This window comes from Polyodon spathula, chromosome 11 (assembly GCF_017654505.1).
Source record: "Polyodon spathula isolate WHYD16114869_AA chromosome 11, ASM1765450v1, whole genome shotgun sequence".
NCBI classification, from domain to species: Eukaryota; Metazoa; Chordata; class Actinopteri; order Acipenseriformes; family Polyodontidae; genus Polyodon; species Polyodon spathula.
In genome coordinates, this window is record NC_054544.1 from 652,540 (window position 1) to 672,835 (window position 20,296).

Sequence of the window (20,296 nt, forward strand, 5' to 3'; positions counted from 1 at the left end):
ATGGTGTGTAAAGTCCCTGCTGTCTCTTTACTGCGATGTGCATTTTGTTTTCACTGTGCCTGCAGTATGTTTGGGACCGAATGCTGGGAGGGTTCAAACACAAGAACAACAGGACCAGAGAGGGAGTCTGCCTCTGTCTTATTGCAACTTTAAAAATGTAAGTAGAGTCCCGTCCCAGTGCAGACTGGTCTAGGCATTCTTTTACAGGGATGCAGAATAGCTTGTACTGTCAACCATGGGAAAGTCAGCGCTGTCCAGTATTACACTGAGCCCTGCTCTCTGTCCAGTGTTACACTGAGCCCTGCTCTCTGTCCAGTGTTACACTGAGCCCTGCTCTCTGTCCAGTATTACACTGAGCCCTGCTCTCTGTCCAGTATTACACTGAGCCCTGCTCTCTGTCCAGTATTACACTGAGCCCTGCTCTCTGTCCAGTATTACACTGAGCCCTGCTCTCTGTCCAGTATTACACTGAGCCCTGCTCTCTGTCCAGTATTACACTGAGCCCTGCTCTCTGTCCAGTATTACACTGAGCCCTGCTCTCTGTCCAGTATTACACTGAGCCCTGCTCTCTGTCCAGTATTACACTGAGCCCTGCTCTCTGTCCAGTATTACACTGAGCCCTGCTCTCTGTCCAGTATTACACTGAGCCCTGCTCTCTGTCCAGTATTACACTGAGCCCTGCTCTCTGTCCAGTATTACACTGAGCCCTGCTCTCTGTCCAGTATTACACTGAGCCTCTCTGTCCAGTATTACACTGAGCCCTGCTCTCTGTCCAGTATTACACTGAGCCTCACTCTCTATGCAGTATTACAGTGAGCCCTGCTGTCCAGTATTACACTGAGCCCTGCTCTCTGTCCAGTATTACACTGAGCCCTGCTCTCTGTCCAGTATTACACTGAGCCCTGCTCTCTGTCCAGTATTACACTGAGCCCCTGCTCTCTGTGCAGTATTACACTGAGCCCTGCTGTCCAGTATTACACTGAGCCCCGCTCTGTCCAGTATTACACTGAGCCCTGCTCTCTGTCCAGTATTACACTGAGCCCCTCTCTGTCCAGTATTACACTGAGCCCCACTCTCTGTCCAGTATTACACTGAGCTGTCCTGCTCTCTGTCCAGTATTACACTGAGCCCTGCTCTCTGTCCAGTATTACACTGAGCCCTGCTCTCTGTCCAGTATTACACTGAGCCCCGCTCTCTGTCCAGTATTACACTGAGCCCTGCTCTCTGTCCAGTATTACACTGAGCCCTGCTCTCTGTCCAGTATTACACTGAGCCCTGCTGCTCTCTGTCCAGTATTACACACTGCTGTCCAGTATTACACTGCGCCCTCTGTCCAGTATTACACTGCTGCCCTGCTGTCCAGTATTACACTGCGCCCCCTCTCTGTCCAGTATTACACTGCGCCCTGCTGTCCAGTATTACACTGCGCCCTGCTGTCCAGTATTACACTGAGCCCCTGTCCAGTATTACACTGAGCCCTCTGTCCAGTATTACACTGAGCCCTGCTCTCTGCCCTGCCCCGCTCTCTGTCCAGTATTACACTGAGCCCTCTCTGTCCAGTATTACACTGAGCCCCGCTGCTGTCCAGTATTACACTGAGCCCTGCTCTCTGTCCAGTATTACACTGAGCCCTGCTGTCCAGTATTACACTGAGCCCTGCTCTCTGTCCAGTATTACACTGAGCCCTGCTCTCTGTCCAGTATTACACTGAGCCCCGTATTACACTCTCTGTCCAGTATTACACTGAGCCCCTGTCCAGCTCTCTGTCCAGTATTACACTGAGCCCCTCTCTGTCCAGTATTACACTGAGCCCTGCTCTCTGTCCAGTATTACACTGAGCCCCGCTCTGTCCAGTATTACACTGAGCCCTGCTCTCTGTCCAGTATTACACTGAGCCCCGCTCTCTGTCCAGTATTACACTGAGCCCTGCTCTCTGTCCAGTATTACACTGAGCCCTGCTCTCTGTCCAGTATTACACTGAGCCCTGCTCTCTGTCCAGTATTACACTGAGCCCTGCTGTCCAGTATTACACTGAGCCCTGCTCTCTGTCCAGTATTACACTGCGCCCTGCTGTCCAGTATTACACTGAGTATTACACCGCCCTGCTGTCCAGTATTACACTGCGCCCTGCTGTCCAGTATTACACTGAGCCCTGCTGTCCAGTATTACACTGCGCCCTGCTCTCTGTCCAGTATTACACTGAGCCCTGCTCTCTGTCCAGTATTACACTGAGCCCTGCTCTCTGTCCAGTATTACACTGAGCCCTGCTCTCTGTCCAGTATTACACTGCGCCCCTGTCCAGTATTACACTCTCTGTCCAGTATTACACTGAGCCCTGCTGTCCAGTATTACACTGCGCCCCGCTCTCTGTCCAGTATTACACTGCGCCCTGCTCTCTGTCCAGTATTACACTGCGCCCTGCTGTCCAGTATTACACTGCGCCCTGCTGTCCAGTATTACACTGCGCCCTGCTGTCCAGTATTACACTGAGCCCTGCTCTCTGTCCAGTATTACACTGAGCCCTGCTCTCTGTCCAGTATTACACTGAGCCCTGCTCTCTGTCCAGTATTACACTGAGCCCTGCTCTCTGTCCAGTATTACACTGAGCCCTGCTCTCTGTCCAGTATTACACCGAGCCCTGCTCTCTGTCCAGTATTACACTGAGCCCCGCTCTCTGTCCAGTATTACACCGAGCCCTGCTCTCTGTCCAGTATTACACTGAGCCCTGCTCTCTGTCCAGTGTTACACTGTGAGCTTCAGTGCCGCTGATATTCTGCAGAATCTACTCAAGCTGTTTTTTTTATTTTGTTTTACAGATATGGAGCTCAAGGTTTAACACTAAGCAAAATTGTACCACACATATGTAATTTATTAAGCGATCCAACTAGCCAGGTAAGTTGTTGATTATAATGTATTTTAGTTTTTTTTAAAATATATTTTAAATAACTTACCAGTTAAATGTGTACACAGGGCCAATGGAAACTATCTGCATTGGTATTGTTTACTGACAAGCACGGAGCAGCCCCGCTCTCTGTTCAGTAACACGGAGCAGCCCCGCTCTCTGTTCAGTAACACGGAGCAGCCCCGCTCTCTGTTCAGTACACGGAGCAGCCCCGCTCTCTGTTCAGTAGCACGGAGCAGCCCCGCTCTCTGTTCAGTAACACGGAGCAGCCCCGCTCTCTGTTCAGTAACACGGAGCAGCCCCGCTCTCTGTTCAGTAGCACGGAGCAGCCCCGCTCTCTGTTCAGTAGCACGGAGCAGCCCCGCTCTCTGTTCAGTAGCACGGAGCAGCCCCGCTCTCTGTTCAGTAGCACGGAGCAGCCCCGCTCTCTGTTCAGTAGCACGGAGCAGCCCCGCTCTCTGTTCAGTAACACGGAGCAGCCCCGCTCTCTGTTCAGTAACACGGAGCAGCCCCGCTCTCTGTTCAGTAACACGGAGCAGCCCCGCTCTCTGTTCAGCAGCCCCGCTCTCTGTTCAGTAACACGGAGCAGCCCCGCTCTCTGTTCAGTAACACGGAGCAGCCCCGCTCTCTGTTCAGTAACACGGAGCAGCCCCGCTCTTTTTGTGGCTGAAAATAAACCCGCAATGTATCGGGCCATTTCATTGAGCTTGAGCACTTTGTCTCAAGTGCAGTTAGACCACATGGAAACTCCCCATTGTGAGGACGTGCCCAATATCACTCTTCCAAGCACAGGGTTCTTACCCTCTGTAATCAAATATAAAAGCATCCCCTTTTAGTTTTCATCTTACTTTGTTAATCCACATGCAGTACTGAACTCTTTGTGTTCTGCAATGGGGAAAAAAAATAAAAAAATGCCTGAAAGTCTTAAATGTAGTTAAACAGTGCCCTCTTTTGGCTACTTATATTATTACAGTTAGGTTGCTTGATTCCATTTATCACTGACTTGAGTGTTTGTGTTGTTTTTGCCAGGTTCGCGACGGAGCAATGAACTGCCTTGTAGAAATTTACAGACATGTAGGGGAGAGGGTGCGCTCAGATCTCAGTAAAAAGGGATTACCCCAATCAAGGTGCGTATTAATACTTCATACAAAGATTAACTTTGTGCCTTTATTTTTAGCAAACAGCTTCTTGGTTTTGAAACCTAAAAGAAGGGGTTTTAAGTGGTCCAGTCTATTATAACATGGAGGCAGGTGCCTTCTGACAGTCACATTATCCTAAGAGACTGGAAATGTGCATGTGTGTATCTACAGAATAGATAATGCATGTGCATTGAAGGTACAGAAGAATGCTGAATTGTTGTAGAATGAGTTTGCTGATCAAACCGAACTCCTCTCACTAGGGTGGAATTTGAACCCAGAGCCTCCATAGCATGCAGTGATAGTTTCACGTTGCAGGAATAAGCTGCCACAGTCTCTTCTCCAGCCAGTAGGACTGTACACAGGGTTAGGGCCTGTCTGTAATGTCTAATGAGGAGGTCGGAGGGTGATGACATTATTACAATAGATGATGTGACGTGTTATTCTGTATTGTCTTCTGAGTCTTTTTTAAAGCCACCTGTTAATAGATTCTGCCAGAGGTGGTGGGTAACGCTGAGAAATACATGATTTCCAATTGCCTGAGCCCTGTAGTGGGTATGGGTCTGTAATCCTGAGCAGTAACTGCAGAGTGACAGCGCAGAGAGCAGTAGCGAGATGAATGGCATCGTCTCTCTTTGAGTAAGGCTGTGTTTCCCAGGGCTCTGAGTAAGTCTGCTTTTATCAGGCTGCGTTTCCCAGGGCTCTTTGAGTAAGTCTGCTGTATCAGGCTGGCTGGGGTGTGACTTTGGTATCAGGAAGTGTGTTTGTGTGTGTGTGTGTGTGTGTGTGAGAGGGAGAGGGAGAGGTTCTTTAAGACAGGTGACTGCTTATTCAAGGTGCCTTTCTTTGACTTGTGTTTGCCTGCTGGTAAGATCAGGTTGGTATAAACAGTTTATTTTTATTTTTTTTTTTTCCTGTGAATTGGTCTGGCTAAAAGTGTTAATCTTGTTATATAATTTGATATGTGTTTTCTCAGTACTTTTGGATTCAGGAATAAATGCAAATGTTACTTTTTTTCTGTTTTTCTCCCCAACAGATTGAATGTAATTTTTGCAAAATTCGATGAAGTGCAAAAGTCTGGGAACATGATGCAGTCTTCAGGTGAGTCATGAAGCAATATTTACTTTGGATTTAAGGGCAAGTATGAAGGAGTTTGAGGTACTGAATCTGTTAAGATAGCTTTCTGATTTGTTTGATCAGTATCTTTCTGAGGCTGAAGCGTGTGTACATTCCCTTTTAGTAAAGCCATTCCTGTTTTTATTAATGGACAGTTTGTGGTTTTGTTTCTGTAATTATCACTCCAGACCTGTCTGGTTGAATGCAGCCTTCAGGATACAATAGCAAGACCAACGCTGGAAGCGAGACCTTAATGAACCCTGCATGCAAAATGTAGTACATCCAGCGCTCGCTGTGCGGGACACGTCCAGGACACGTCCAGCGCTCGCTGTGCGGGTCAGGTCCAGGACACGTCCAATGCTCGCTGTGCGGGAATAGTCCAGCGCGTGTTGTGTGGCACACATCCGGGACACGTCCGGGACAAAGCTGTTTGATGAAATGCATTAGAATGAGAACAATCCAGTCATTGCAAACTGTGGTCTCAGTATCAGGGCACCTGCTGTTCTGTTATAAGGATTGACAGAGGTATATATCATCTTACTCCTGAAACCTCTACTATACATAAACTGGTGTTTGAACTACAGTAGTTATGGGTTCTTTTTTTTTTTTTTTTTTTTTTTCCCACTTGCCCAAATGGCAATTTATAAATGTTTAAAGAACTTCACGCCATCTGCTAAATTAGGCAAAATGCCCTCCCTATGTTGCGCTTGAAAACATCCTTCAGAATGTCATGGTGACTGGCACAAGCGATTGCATTGGAAAATTGATTTTGAATCCTTCTGAATTTGTGGTTTTCGTTAAAAGTGTAACAGCTGAGCACCGCAGCTGTGAGAGGGTGGCAGGGGGGCGGTGCAGTTGTCAAAAAGGACCTGTGTGCTGTTCAGAGCCTGTTTTAATGCACACGATTGCTGCCTGATTTAACTTTTCATATTGGGGCGTTTGGTCATTTCAACTCATTGTTAAGGCGTGCTTCTTCTGCAGTGCTGGGTGCTTTCCTGTGGAAATGGACGTGGAAACTCCAGGTTCCGTTACGGATGATAGGTGCGGGATTCAAAAAAGAAATACCGGTATTTAAAACAAAAAAAAAACCATTCATCTGTTTGCCTCTGTGTGTAACTCTGCGTTTATTAGACACGCAAACGTATAAACAGAAAAGCTCACTGCTGCAGTCTGCTGTGCCTCATTACCATGGAAGGAATGTCAGCTGTCTTGTAAACTCAAGGCTGAAGCTGAGACATAGATATTATACTAGAGGGAGGTGGGCTGTGAGAAGCAGGAGGGAGCTGCAGGCTTTTATTTTGGAGAAGGGTGGCAGTTGTTGTCTGCGAGGTCACAAGACTAGTTGGAAGGGTGGCGATTCTAACAGAGATGAATCTAGGGCTCCTTGCATAGCTGTCTGTGTGTGTGTGTCTGAGGAGAAGGAATCGCTATGACTGCTGGAGAAGGTAAGATTCCAAACTGGATGGCATTTTTATTTTATTTAAAAGGGGGAAAGGTAATCGGGACTCAGGGATGTGTGTCCCTTACAACTGTCTTACAAAACGATGACAGTTTCTCTAATCGATCAGTGGATGATTTTGTATTGGTATGCTGAAGAATCTCATTCACGCTTTCATAATGTGTTGCTTTTTTGTATTGCTTCCAAGAATATTAAAATACCAGCTTCATTACAGTTTCATTGGAAGGATGCTTTGCATAGTCTGAAAATAGGCATGTACTGCTTTTTGTGATATTGGTGTAATGCAGTGCTGTATTCTTAATGACGTTTAAAGCTGTGTTTAGCGCTTTGTTGGGATTTAATAAAAAATGGTGAGAAATGAATTGTGTTCATATACAGTAATAATAAAATGATTGTTTAGGTTCAGTATTACTAATATTGATGTAGAGTATTCCCAAATTGCTCTTCTAAATATCCTGTGCCTTTTTGAAGACAGCTTTGCATGAATTATTGAAATGGGGTGAACATGAGCATAAGCTGTAGTGGTATTTAAAGCCTGTTTTCTTTACCGTGTCTCTGCTTGTGAATATTGTTTACATGAGGCAGAGCCTATGGTGTTGTCCTCATCACTGGCTGATCCTAATGAGGAGAGTGGCGTTCCTGTTTCTCTTTAAAGAACAGTGCATTCTGGGCAGAGTGTTTAGTGATAGGTAACCCCTGAGGCAGCCCTGTGTGTGGTGCACGTTTCTGCACCAATTCAACCAGGCTGACGCGTGCGTTGAGCAGGATTGTGTCAGTGTCAGGATTGGGCCAGAATGCATCAGCAGCCTGACCACCGTAGATCAAGAGAAAACTGTTAGGTTACCTATATATAGTTACAGTAGTTAGAAAGCAGAGTGGTCCATTGAAGACTATAATCTCAGACCATGAGTATTTCTTAATTGTATATGATTTCCGTTTGATTTGCTCATTAGAACCGTTTTAAATGTGTTACAGTAGCTCAAGGGCTGCCTTCTTCTCGATAAGATGAAGATAGAATTATTGCTTTCCATTTTTGACATCCTCTTTGAAAACAAATGTTATTAGTGAAATGTGCTTTGTTTGTGTTGTTTTGGCTGGAGCGTATGTTCCCAAGGACGTGCTTGAAACAGAAACACAGTCTGAATGCAGCTTTTGTTCGCTTTCCAGACAAGTCCATTAAGGTGTTCTTTGTGTGTCCTGAATAGCCTGCTGGCCATGTGACCTTGAAATTATGAATAGATCCCTTTAGGGGGTTCTGAATACTGGGGAAGTGCACCCTGTTCCAGTGCAGTGTTGAGTTTCGTTTTGCGATGGGAAGGCTTTTGTTATTTGTATTAGGAGTGGTACACACAGTCCTCGCCAGGAAGAGAAAAAAACAAAACGGTGGGGGGGTATGTGTGTGGTAGGTATAAACCACGATGGGCCGTGTGGTTCCTATGATATATGCCATGCCTGGGGTGGTGATAAGTCCCGAGGCGTAACCCAAGGTCCTTTTATAACTACCCCAGAAGTGGTGTATGTCATCGGAACCACACAGCCCAAAGTGGTTTATACCTGTCATTTGGGGGAATTAAAGTAATTAAAACACATTTTAAATTAAGACAAAACCAGAAACTTAGATTGTGTATACATCTGCAGTGTTATACAGTCCCACATTAATTTAGTTCAATTTATTGATCACTTATTAAAAACACATTGCACGTCTCTGTTTATCGTGAATTTATGCATCGAAAGTGGCATCTTGAAACTAGAGGACTGAACACAAGCTAATGAAGCTGATGGTCTGGGCAGTTTCAAATAACACTGAGGAAGGCAGGACAGCTGCTACGGAGGCTGAAGCCGGATCTTGAGGTGAGTTTAGGTGTGCCTCGCATATAACGAGGCCACGTTCAAGTCCGTTTTCATCCTTTCGGATCTCAAAAGATGTTTTTGTTAGTTGTTGAACACCCTCGTGTCCATGTCGTGCCAGCTTAAGTTTAAGATTGAAGCAGACTTTGCATACCAATCTGACCGCGGTGACAGGGGCACTTCAAATCCAGGCCGGTAATTCGGGGGAGGGGGGGTGGTGTCTGGGTTTGTCTACCTGCTTTTCTAAAAGTTTTCATGACTGACAGGAGTACATTATTGCTGGTTTTAAATTCTCTGTCTAACACTTCTGCAATTTAAAATATCTATTTAGTCCAGCTCTCAGCGTTATAAAACTGGAGACTGAATACTGGTCGCTAGTTGAACTTCTTGCACTGGCTAAAATCCCATTTAATGTAGAATTTTTTTGACTTATTTCCTTAAAATCAATGTCCATATTTTTTTCTTTTAAGCCAGTCTTTAAGAACATTAACAGCCCATGCTGTCGTTTTTTTGAGGTTTTCATTCTTCGTTTTCTTTTTCATTTAGCTGTTCCTCATCTGCTGTTGAGTCCACTCTGACAGTTGCTGGTGATGTTTTATTTATTTATGTTTTTCAGATGGGCTGCTGTCTTCACTCAGCAAGTTGGTGTTGTACCAGTTATCTGTTTTCATCTCCAAATATATTAAAGGAAGTAGGCGGAATGTCACTCATTTTTGTAACTAAAAACTAATGAAATGTCAGCTTGTCGTGGAATTTAGAATGTAGTGGCGAGTAGTGATTTATTCAGTGTGAAGCGGCTCATTAGTATGCAAGCTGTGCTATATGCTATATATACACACACACACACACACGCACGCACGCACGCACACACACACACACGCACGCACAGTCATGTGATGCTGTTTAACCAATCAGAGGTTGGGAACATGGTGCTGGAGGCTTGGCCTGGGATAGCGCTTGCTCCCGTTCTGTAGAATTGATTGTTGTTCTTGTTTTTATGAGCATGTTTTTCTGTCCTGTAATACTTTTTCTTTTGTGTTTTGTAAATGGAAAAAGCCCAGCGTCGCTCTGCTGTGCTGATAAACAGCAAATTCAGTCTGGCTATCTGGTTACATAGCTGCTCAAACTGGGCCTTGCATGCAAACCAGTACAGTGTTGGCTGCCACACAGGCCCACAGATGCGCTGTTAAGTTACAGCTGGCAAGGGTTTGCATGCTGGCAGGGCCCCAAATGAAGGACTGTACAGAGACTTGTGGTGTTTTGAATTCATCTATGATTCTATTCAGAGTACGTGGCTGGGTTGAATTTCAGTAATAAAATCATCCTGCCTGTAACTGAATGCCTGAGTCCTGCATTGTACTGGGAGCCACTTCCTTTTCATTCTTGTTATATCAGTACTGCAGTCGGGTAGATGCTGAGATTTCCAGTAGCGCTCAGTGGATATTTAATCAGTTCCCATGCCATCTCTCAGCTTCTGTTCAGGTGAACCCAATGGATGGGTTCAGTGCAAGTACATATATGTTGGAGTTTATACTGTAAACATGAACAAAGTAGAATTTGTGACAGGTTCCCTTTCTCACATTGGGACTGGGGTAAAGTATTCCATTCCCTTTCCTGTGTTGGGACTGGGGTAGAGGATTCCGTTCCCTTTCTGACATTGGGACTGGGGTAGAGGATTCCGTTCCCTTTCTGACATTGGGACTGGGGTAGAGGATTCCGTTCTCTTTCCTGCGTTGGGACTGGGGTAGAGGATTCCGTTCCATTTCTCGCATTGGGACTGGGGTAGAGGATTCCTTTCCCTTTCTCACATTGGGACTAGGGTAGAGGATTCCGTTCCCTTTCTCGCATTGGGACAGGGATAGAGGATTCCGTTCCCTTTCTGACATTGGGACTGGGGTAGAGTATTCCATTCCCTTTCTCACATTGAGACTGGGGTTCCCAGCTGTTGACAATATCTTGTTATTCAGGGTGTGTTTCTATGACCCTGGCTTCAGTCCGGTTCTATTTTTACATGTTGCTTCTCTAACGAAAGGGCATTCGCTTCCCAGGTTGTGCTGATGGAGTCGTTTTTACTGTTTTCACACGCAGTACTCTTTTTACTTTTCCTTTCTCCACATTAGAACTCCTAAGCAAGCTCTCCAGAAGTCTCTGCAGATTTAGAATTGCTTTCATGAAAGCCTGAGATGGAGTTTGCTGATTTTGAAATGAAATCTTTCACATTAGATACTTGTTATTGTCGTCTTTGCACTGTAAACGTTAACAGCAGCTCAGTTAAATTATATCTTTACTCCGACAATTAAATAGAATCCAGTAAACCTGAAGGCGTGACTGTGTCTGTATTTAAGATTTCAAATTCAGTGCCGAGTGCTTTTGATGTCGCCTTTTTGTACGACTGCCTCATCAGTATGTGTACATTCAGGATGCTAATGAGGGCTTTGGAACTGCAAAAAGACACAGCGACTGCATTTCTTCTGAGTGACTAGAGTAAGGGAGAGAAGACATTCCTCTGCGTGGAGATATTTACATTCTTATTTCATGCTTTGGACACATCATTATTAAAAGCATCTTGAAGCACTGATTTCAGGGAGCCCGATCCACGGAGAGCCTCGGCAAGCTTTAGGACCAGCTCCTGCGACGCTGTGCGAATTGTCTTTGCAGACTGGCTAAATTGCTGATGGTGAACCAAGGCGCTGTTTATTGGAAAGGGTTTCCAAACCAGGTTGTGTTTAATTATGGGTAGGATTTTACATGCTGAAGAGCTCAGGGTTTTAATACTATTTTCTAACTTCTGGAGGAAAATAACAAATACAGGCAGCACTGCAGACGGACAGAGAGAGGACCCCTCGGGTCACTGCCCACACTCCGCTGTCTTCTTTGTCGGCAGGGTAATGCATCACTTCACATAAACAGAACCCTTCTCTCATGTATTTTTGTTAATGTTTGCCCTGCACTGTTATTTCATTTTGGCCTCAGTCTGTCAAATATTTCCAGTAACTACATTGTAACAAAGTCTTCTTCAAAATGCAAGCCATGACAACTCAATGGGGCATTTTTTGTGGTAACTACACACATGCTTTTATAATGTGTTAACTTTTACCTGTCTAAATGTTGTCATCTTCTTTTTTTATATTTAAATATGTTTATCTAATGCTTTTGTTTTTGTTGAACAATAATGTATTTACATGCAGTATAATCCATTTTTTTATACAACAAATATTCTCTATTAAAATTTAATAAAAATGAATATACGAAAGTCGGATTCATGTATAGGAATGTAATGCTCTCTCATTGAAGAGTGATGGCTTCAGCAGTAAACGTGGAGTTTCAGTGTTTACAGAGGTGTACTTCAGGTTTGAAGTAGCAGTACTGCCATTTCTGAAGTAATCTAGGGAAGTGAGACGACACAGGCTCCTTTTCATGCTGTGCACTTCGCTGAGCAGTGAGCTTTCCAGCTGAATTAGGCCTGCAGTGGTTGAAGGTATTATCCTACTTTTTAATGTCATGTCTCATGAAGTGGAAATAGTGCAACCTGACAGTGCGCACGATTACCAGAAAGCCAAATTACCCAACTGGTTCATGTCAGACAACAAAGAGAAACCCATTTAGAGAATGACTCGACACAGATTATTGATCATCATTGATTCGCTGATAGATCAGCAGAAGGGATGCATGTCTCAACTCCACGCTGAATAGCAATGCACTGAAAACCCTTCCTGATCTCAACGGTGATGGCTGTTCACCTAACAAACTCATTGACTCGAGCCACATTGTAATCACTAAACTGACTCTCTACTGAGGAGGCAGGGAGACACAAGAGCACTTACCATACTGCTGCTGCTGCCTGGCTGATTGAAGTGGAGTTCAAGACTCGCATCTGGAGCTCTTTGACATTTTACTGTCAGATTCCAGCTTTATTTTAATTTTAATATGTAAACTAAAAAAAACAGCAAGGCTGCCAGATACCTTTTATGATCGTGCTGTAAATGCCATTGAAGGCATCCTATAATAATGCTTGGACGATTGGACATTCCCTGTCCTGCACATTACACCCAGTTATGCCAGCTTTGTTTTCTTTTATATAGCAGACCCTGTTGTTATTATTTTGTTTTCTAAAGTCTTCTCTTGTATTGCACTGCTATAGAAATCTTTTGTGCACAGAATCTGCAATCGGACACCACGTTGCTGTAGCACGATGGGGGCAGCAACTGTACTGCAGCTGTTTGGGCACCAGATTGTATGTTTTATTTTTTTGTTACTTTAGTTTCTGAACCTATTTTTAGCTCCAAGGCCTTCTTAAAAAAAAAAAAAAAAAAAAAAAAAAGAAAAAAAAAATGTATAATCCTAATCAAAAGCGATCTGTGAAGTCCTCTTGTCCTCTGACAGGTGTGGTGGAGACCAGAAAGCAGCTCTCTGCCATTGCTAGATATTCAGACCCACACATTGCATCACAAAGCAGCTCTCTGCCATTGCTAGATATTCAGACCCACACATTGCATCACAAAGCAGCTCTCTGCCATTGCTAGATATTCAGACCCACACATTGCATCACAAAGCAGCTCTCTGGCATTGCTAGATATTGAGACCCACACATTATTGTTTTAATCTATGCACAGTGCATATTTACATTTCTAGAAGCTTTTTTGCACTTCATTTCTTTATCCCACAGTTCGGATCACCTTCAGCCCTGAAAGTACAGAATTGAAACAACTTTAACATTTCCTTGTAAGGCAAAAAAACCCCAAAAACCTTTTTTTTTTCATCTCCAGCCTGCATGTGGCCCAGATGGAGTTTATTTATGATATAATTTTCAAGCAATTTATTACCATGAGCAAAACTGAGCAATGATCAAATATGATTGCATTATGGTTATGTAAAGCAAACTCCTAGTTGTTTTTAAATTTATTTTTGTTTGTTGTTCTTTTGAGGTATTTTGGGGTGTGTACCGGAACACTACAAATACTTTCTTTGGTAACTTAAATACTTAGATTTAAGTTGAAGTTGTTAAGAGGTTTAGCCAATCAGAGTGCTGATTTTGTGTCACAAACAATCCCTGTTTATGACATCACTGGTGCGATGTTGAGGCTTCACTGTAAAATATTGTGAATGTCTACACTGTCCATGGAGGCAGATGCAGAACGATAGAGTACTTCAGCACCGCGGGAGTCTATCAATGAAAGGACGGGCACAGAATTTTGTCAATGAAAGGAGGGGTAAATCATTATCAGAAGCATAAACTCAGTATTGTTAGCTACTTAAACACTAATTTCCTTCAGGAGCATGTGCATAATTTGCTCAAGTTGTAATATTATTATTATTATTATAGACCAGCTTTAGCTGTATTATTACTTTTATATACTATATTATGCATTTAAATGAATTAACTTAACTCTTCTTTTTGGTCCTTAAATCCTTCTGATAGCTACAGAATAATCATTCTTCTTCTAAGAAGATACCTATTGTAATTAATTACATTTTTTTATTGGTTTGAGGCCTTTTCACTTCTCTTCACTGTTGTTTGTCACATTCTCTTGTTGTGTGTTTTTTTATGTTGTGTAAAATCATTGTTTTAGTTTTTTAACCCATATGCATGCAGTTTCTGTCAAAAATAATGGCTACATTCACCTCATTTTATGATCGATTCATCAGTGGACCTATTCATTTAGTTGGTTCTGGATTCTTAGTGCATTTAAGATATTTATTATAGAGCGTTGATCATAAAAAAGGGTAACGATGACTCTGTGTATTCATCACCGACAATTGATGACAGCTGCTTAGTCTTGCTCAGCTGTCATCAACGTCATCCCTAACCCTGTCGAACCTTAACCCGAAACCTGGGACATGTGCCAGCTAGCCCTGGCAGGTCCGGATAGCGAGAGCCGCTTGCTGTTACCTCCTCCACCATCTCGACTCAGTAAAACAGTCCTGAAGGAAGCTATACTGCACCTCTGAATGACAACGATCACTAGCAAACCAGGATAAGAAGCCTTTCCCTTTAAGATCAAAGAGAATACCTAGATGAGGGAGCGAGAGAGAGAGACGGAGAGAGAGAAACAGAGACGGAAAGAGCACTGTCTGTATTGATAGCAAACAGACCCTTGAAACAGTGTCGGATGTGAGTGAGAATGGGAAAGCATGAAGGAATGTTGAGGAAACTGGTGTGCAAGAGGATCTGTACTTGTAAGCAAAAGTCTTTGTGTTCTTGTCTTTATTATTATTATTATTATTATTATATTGCATGGAATGCATCATTGTTAATGTTTGCACACAGCCACCGCACCGGAGAGCTTGCTTGCTGCTGAATGATTTCAGAGTTAGGGTCAGCAGGCCAATGTGAAATATTAAACTCTTCAGGGTATTGGACCAGCTGGTGATACTGCTGGCAGCTCAGTGATGATCACTCTGGACAGTTCTTTGCTTTATTTATGTAGGGAACAGAGAGGAAATTAAATTGAATGCAAAAAAACAAATGGTTACAGTTCTGTTTGTGCTGTCAAGTAGTGGATATTTTTAATGCCCTGTTTCAGAGGGGAGCGTGTTTCTGAAGGCTGTATGTTCTGCGGTGCATCACTGAACTAGTCCTGAATACTGCATGCTCTGTGCAGGACTGCAGCCCTTATTGGGGTGTGCAGATCGGTTCGGTTATTCTGTGTTGGGGCGTGCGGATCGGTTCGGTTATCCTGTGGTGGGGCGTGCGGATCGGTTCGGTTATCCTGTGGTGGGGCGTGCGGATCGGTTCGGTTATCCTGTGGTGGGGCGTGCGGATCGGTTCGGTTATTCTGTGTTGGGGCGTGCGGATCGGTTCGGTTATCCTGTGTGGGGGCGTGCGGATCGGTTCGGTTATCCTGTGTGGGGGCGTGCGGATCGGTTCGGTTATCCTGTGTGGGGGCGTGCGGATCGGTTCGGTTACCCTGTGTGGGGGCGTGCGGATCGGTTCGGTTACTCTGTTGGGGCGTGCGGATCGGTTCGGTTATTCTGTGGTGGGGTACGGATCGGTTCGGTTACTCTGTGGTGGGGCGTGCGGATCGGTTCGGTTATTCTGTGGTGGGGCGTGCAGATCGGTTCGGTTATTCAGTGGTGGGGTACAGATCGGTTCGTTATTCTGTGGTGGGGTACAGATCAGTTCGGTTATTCTGTGGTGGGGTACAGATCGGTTCGGTTACTCTGTGGTGGGGCGTGCGGATCGGTTCGGTTATTCAGTGGTGGGGTACGGATCGGTTCGGTTATTCTGTGGTGGGGTACAGATCGGTTCGGTTACTCTGTGGTGGGGCGTGCGGATCGGTTCGGTTATTCTGTGGTGGGGCGTGCGGATCGGTTCGGTTATTCAGTGGTGGGGTACGGATCGGTTCGGTTATTCTGTGGTGGGGTACGGATCGGTTCGGTTACTCTGTGGTGGGGCGTGCGGATCGGCTCGGTTACTCTGTGTTGGGGCGTGCGGATCGGTTCGGTTATTCTGTGGTGGGGCGTGCGGATCGGTTCGGTTATTCTGTGGTGGGCCGTGCGGATCGGTTCGGTTATTCTGTGGTGGGGCGTGCAGATCGGTTCGGTTATTCTGTGGTGGGGTACAGATCGGTTCGGTTATTCTGTGGTGGGGTACAGATCGGTTCAGTTATTCAGAGCTATTGGTCTCACTGATTTATTTAGTTTGTTTTTGATCCACATGCAGTGAATGATTCTTCATAGCAGCAATGTAGCAACTATAAACAGTGCTACAGTAAATATGACTGCAGCTTGAAGTCTTTCAGTTCCTTGTGTTGTGGGTCACGGATACGAGGAGGAGTGTGTGCTTGTGAATGCGGATCTGATGAAGTTGAGGGAAAGTGTGTCTGCTTTTCCTCTCAATGCTGGACAAAAAGAAAAGGAACACTTTCACAAATACTATTGGACGGCTCCTTTTTTTGTTGTTGAGGTGGCTTCTACAATCCCCAAAGTTTGGGTGAATGATCTTGTTTTTGATGGTTGGGGTTTGGTATGCAGTTCACAGGAAAGTTTGTATTTCTTTTTTCTTTTCCTTCCAGATAAGAATGTTGAAGATGAAGACTCTGTGGATGGGAACAGGCCTTCCTCTGCCAGTTCCGCCTCCTCCAAGGCTCCCCCTAGTGGCAAGAAAGGGGCTAGCATGGGGATGGCTCGCAGGCCAAGCTCTGCAGCCGGGTCCAAGACTCCAGGTGGGACAGAAACATCCGTCTAGTTCTGCGCACAAAATTACACTTTAACAAGGCAAACCGTATGAAGAAACAATGTATAATTATATATAATAGGATTGGGCTACTTGTTGCAAACTTTGCTTGGGTGTAAGCACATATTACACACAGTCAAGATTGGGGGCAGAGAAACGGTTATTGAGGGTGTTAGATGCATTGGCAGAAAGTCAGAAACATGTACGTGTTTGCTTTATTGGTTTAAGATGTTCTGACACGCAACATGGACTACAATAGGAAGCGGTAATGGCTATGAAATTGAAGTGTAGGAAACACCTGTTACTGCAGGATATATTCCTACCCACTAGTACAAGCATCACACCAGATCATTCTATCCTTCAGTATTACACAAGATCTGCACTGGAGTCTGGGCACAGCAGTAGGTGTTCAGCACACACACACACACACACACAGATTAATTTGTGATTGTCACAAATCAACTTGTCGTCCGTCTGTCGTCCCCCCCCACCCATTTTAGGAAAGGAAGCAAGTGCAGGTGCTATAGATGAAGAAGACTTCATTCGGGCATTTGATGATGTTCCAGCTGTACAGGTGGGTGTGCATAATAGGGTATTTATAATAAAGAGCCATGAAACTTCTCCATTTGTATTGAGCAGATGGATTCAAGGAGTAGAAGTGCTGACTACAGTGCTTTATGGATGCAAAATATCAACACAAAATCTGCAATGGCTGAAAATGCTATGCAATTGTAGCCTGATTCCCGTCCCTACAGCATGTTCAGGCATTTTCCAGCGTGTTCAGGGGGTGCTGATTTTAAGCTTTTCCCGTGGTGACAATGTATTGAAAAACGTCACTTTGAATTGCTGGAAATGTTGATACAAAAAGTTATTTTAAAGTTCTTCGGTGTTGTGTAGGCTTTTAGCTCTCAAGGTGTTTTGTTTTTGTAACATTAAAATATATACATTTTTTTATATCCCGCGGAAAAAAAATAATAATAATAATAATTACAAACTGTGCTAAAACATTTTCAGAATAGGCCATGTACCTGTTGTTCAGCTTAAAACTTTCTTTTTTTTAACTGTAAACTACACAGAAAAACCCCCACAAATTAAACTCCATCGATATCAATAGCAATGAGGATTGCGTATCTAACACAAACTCCACCGATATCAATAGCAATGAGGATTGCATATCTAACACGAACTCCATCGATATCAATAGCAATGAGGATTGCATATCTGACACGAACTCCATCGATATCAATAGCAATGAGGATTGCATATCTGACACGAACTCCATCGATATCAATAGCAATGAGGATTGCATATCTGACATGAACACCGATATCAATAGCAATGAGGATTGCATATCTGACACGAACTCCACCGATATCAATAGCAATGAGGATTGCGTATCTAACACGAACTCCACTGATATCAATAGCAGTGAGGATTGCATATCTGACACGAACTCCATCGATATCAATAGCAATGAGGATTGCATATCTAACACGAACTCCACTGATATCAACAGCAATGAGGATTGCATATCTGACACGAACTCCATCGATATCAATAGCAATGAGGATTGCATATCTGACATGAACACCGATATCAATAGCAATGAGGATTGCATATCTGACACGAACTCCACCGATATCAATAGCAATGAGGATTGCATATCTAACATGAACTCCACCGATATCAATAGCAATGAGGATTGCATATCTGACATGAACTCCACCGATATCAATAGCAATGAGGACTGCATATCTGACACGAACTCCACTGATATCAATAGCAATGAGGACTGCATATCACATGAACTCCACCGATATCAATAGCAATGAGGATTGCATATCTGACACGAACTCCACCGATATCAATAGCAATGAGGACTGCATATCTAACATGAACAGATATCAATAGCAATGAGGATTGCATATCTGACACGAACTCCATCGATATCAATAGCAATGAGGATTGCATATCTAACATGAACTCCACCGATATCAATAGCAATGAGGATTGCATATCTAACACGAACACCGATATCAATAGCAATGAGGATTGCATATCACATGAACACCGATATCAATAGCAATGAGGATTGCATATCTAACATGAACTCCACCGATATCAATAGCAATGAGGACTGCATATCTAACATGAACACCGATATCAATAGCAATGAGGATTGCATATCTGACATGAACTCCACCGATATCAATAGCAATGAGGATTGCATATCTGACACGAACTCCACTGATATCAATAGCATTGAGGATTGCATATCTGACACGAACTCCACTGATATCAATAGCAATGAGGATTGCATATCTGACATGAACTCCACCGATATCAATAGCAATGAGGATTGCATATCTGACACGAACTCCACTGATATCAATAGCAATGAGGACTGCATATCTGACATGAACTCCACCGATATCAATAGCAATGAGGATTGCATATCTGACACGAACTCCACCGATATCAATAGCAATGAGGACTGCATATCTAACATGAACTCCACCGATATCAATAGCAATGAGGATTGCATATCTGACACGAACTCCACCGATATCAATAGCAATGAGGATTGCATATCTGACACGAACTCCACCGATATCAATAGCAATGAGGATTGCATATCTGACACGAACTCCACCGATATCAATAGCAATGAGGATTGCATATCTGACACGAACTCCACTGATATCAATAGCAATGAGGATTGCATATCTGACACGAACTCCACCGATATCAATAGCAATGAGGATTGCATATCGAACTCCACCGATATCAATAGCAATGAGGATTGCATATCTGACACGAACTCCACCGATATCAATAGCAATGAGGATTGCATATCTGACACGAACTCCACTGATATCAATAGCAATGAGGATTGCATATCTGACACGAACTCCACCGATATCAATAGCAATGAGGATTGCATATCTGACACGAACTCCACCGATATCAATAGCAATGAGGATTGCATATCTGACACGAACTCCACCGATATCAATAGCAATGAGGATTGCATATCTGACACGAACTCCACCGATATCAATAGCAATGAGGATTGCATATCTGACACGAACTCCACCGATATCAATAGCAATGAGGATTGCATATCTGACACGAACTCCACCGATATCAATAGCAATGAGGATTGCATATCTGACACGAACTCCACCGATATCAATAGCAATGAGGATTGCATATCTAACATGAACTCCACCGATATCAATAGCAATGAGGATTGCATATCTGACACGAACTCCACCGATATCAATAGCAATGAGGATTGCATATCTGACACGAACTCCACCGATATCAATAGCAATGAGGATTGCATATCTGACACGAACTCCACCGATATCAATAGCAATGAGGATTGCATATCTGACACGAACTCCACCGATATCAATAGCAATGAGGATTGCATATCTGACACGAACTCCACCGATATCAATAGCAATGAGGATTGCATATCTGACACGAACTCCACCGATATCAATAGCAATGAGGATTGCATATCTGACACGAACTCCACCGATATCAATAGCAATGAGGATTGCATATCTGACACGAACTCCACCGATATCAATAGCAATGAGGATTGCATATCTGACACGAACTCCACCGATATCAATAGCAATGAGGAT

At 43.9% G+C, this 20,296-nt stretch overlaps 1 protein-coding gene across 26 annotated transcripts in view; it reads left to right on the plus strand.

Annotated features, from left to right (window-relative positions):
• Positions 1–20,296, plus strand: part of LOC121323149 (CLIP-associating protein 1-like) — a 98,143-nt gene that overhangs the window by 28,172 nt on the left and 49,675 nt on the right. For 23 of the 26 annotated variants that reach the window (XM_041263982.1, XM_041263992.1, XM_041263997.1 and 20 more), the window contains 6 exons: positions 66–157; positions 2,817–2,892; positions 3,932–4,029; positions 5,075–5,139; positions 16,477–16,626; positions 17,138–17,211. In XM_041263982.1, the coding sequence (XP_041119916.1) occupies positions 66–157; positions 2,817–2,892; positions 3,932–4,029; positions 5,075–5,139; positions 16,477–16,626; positions 17,138–17,211 (555 nt within the window). Of the gene's footprint in view, positions 1–65; positions 158–2,816; positions 2,893–3,931; positions 4,030–5,074; positions 5,140–6,142; positions 6,222–6,447; positions 6,600–16,476; positions 16,627–17,137; positions 17,212–20,296 lie in introns of those variants that run through there. The other 3 variants (XM_041264006.1, XM_041264008.1, XM_041264007.1) reach the window with 3 other exon arrangements.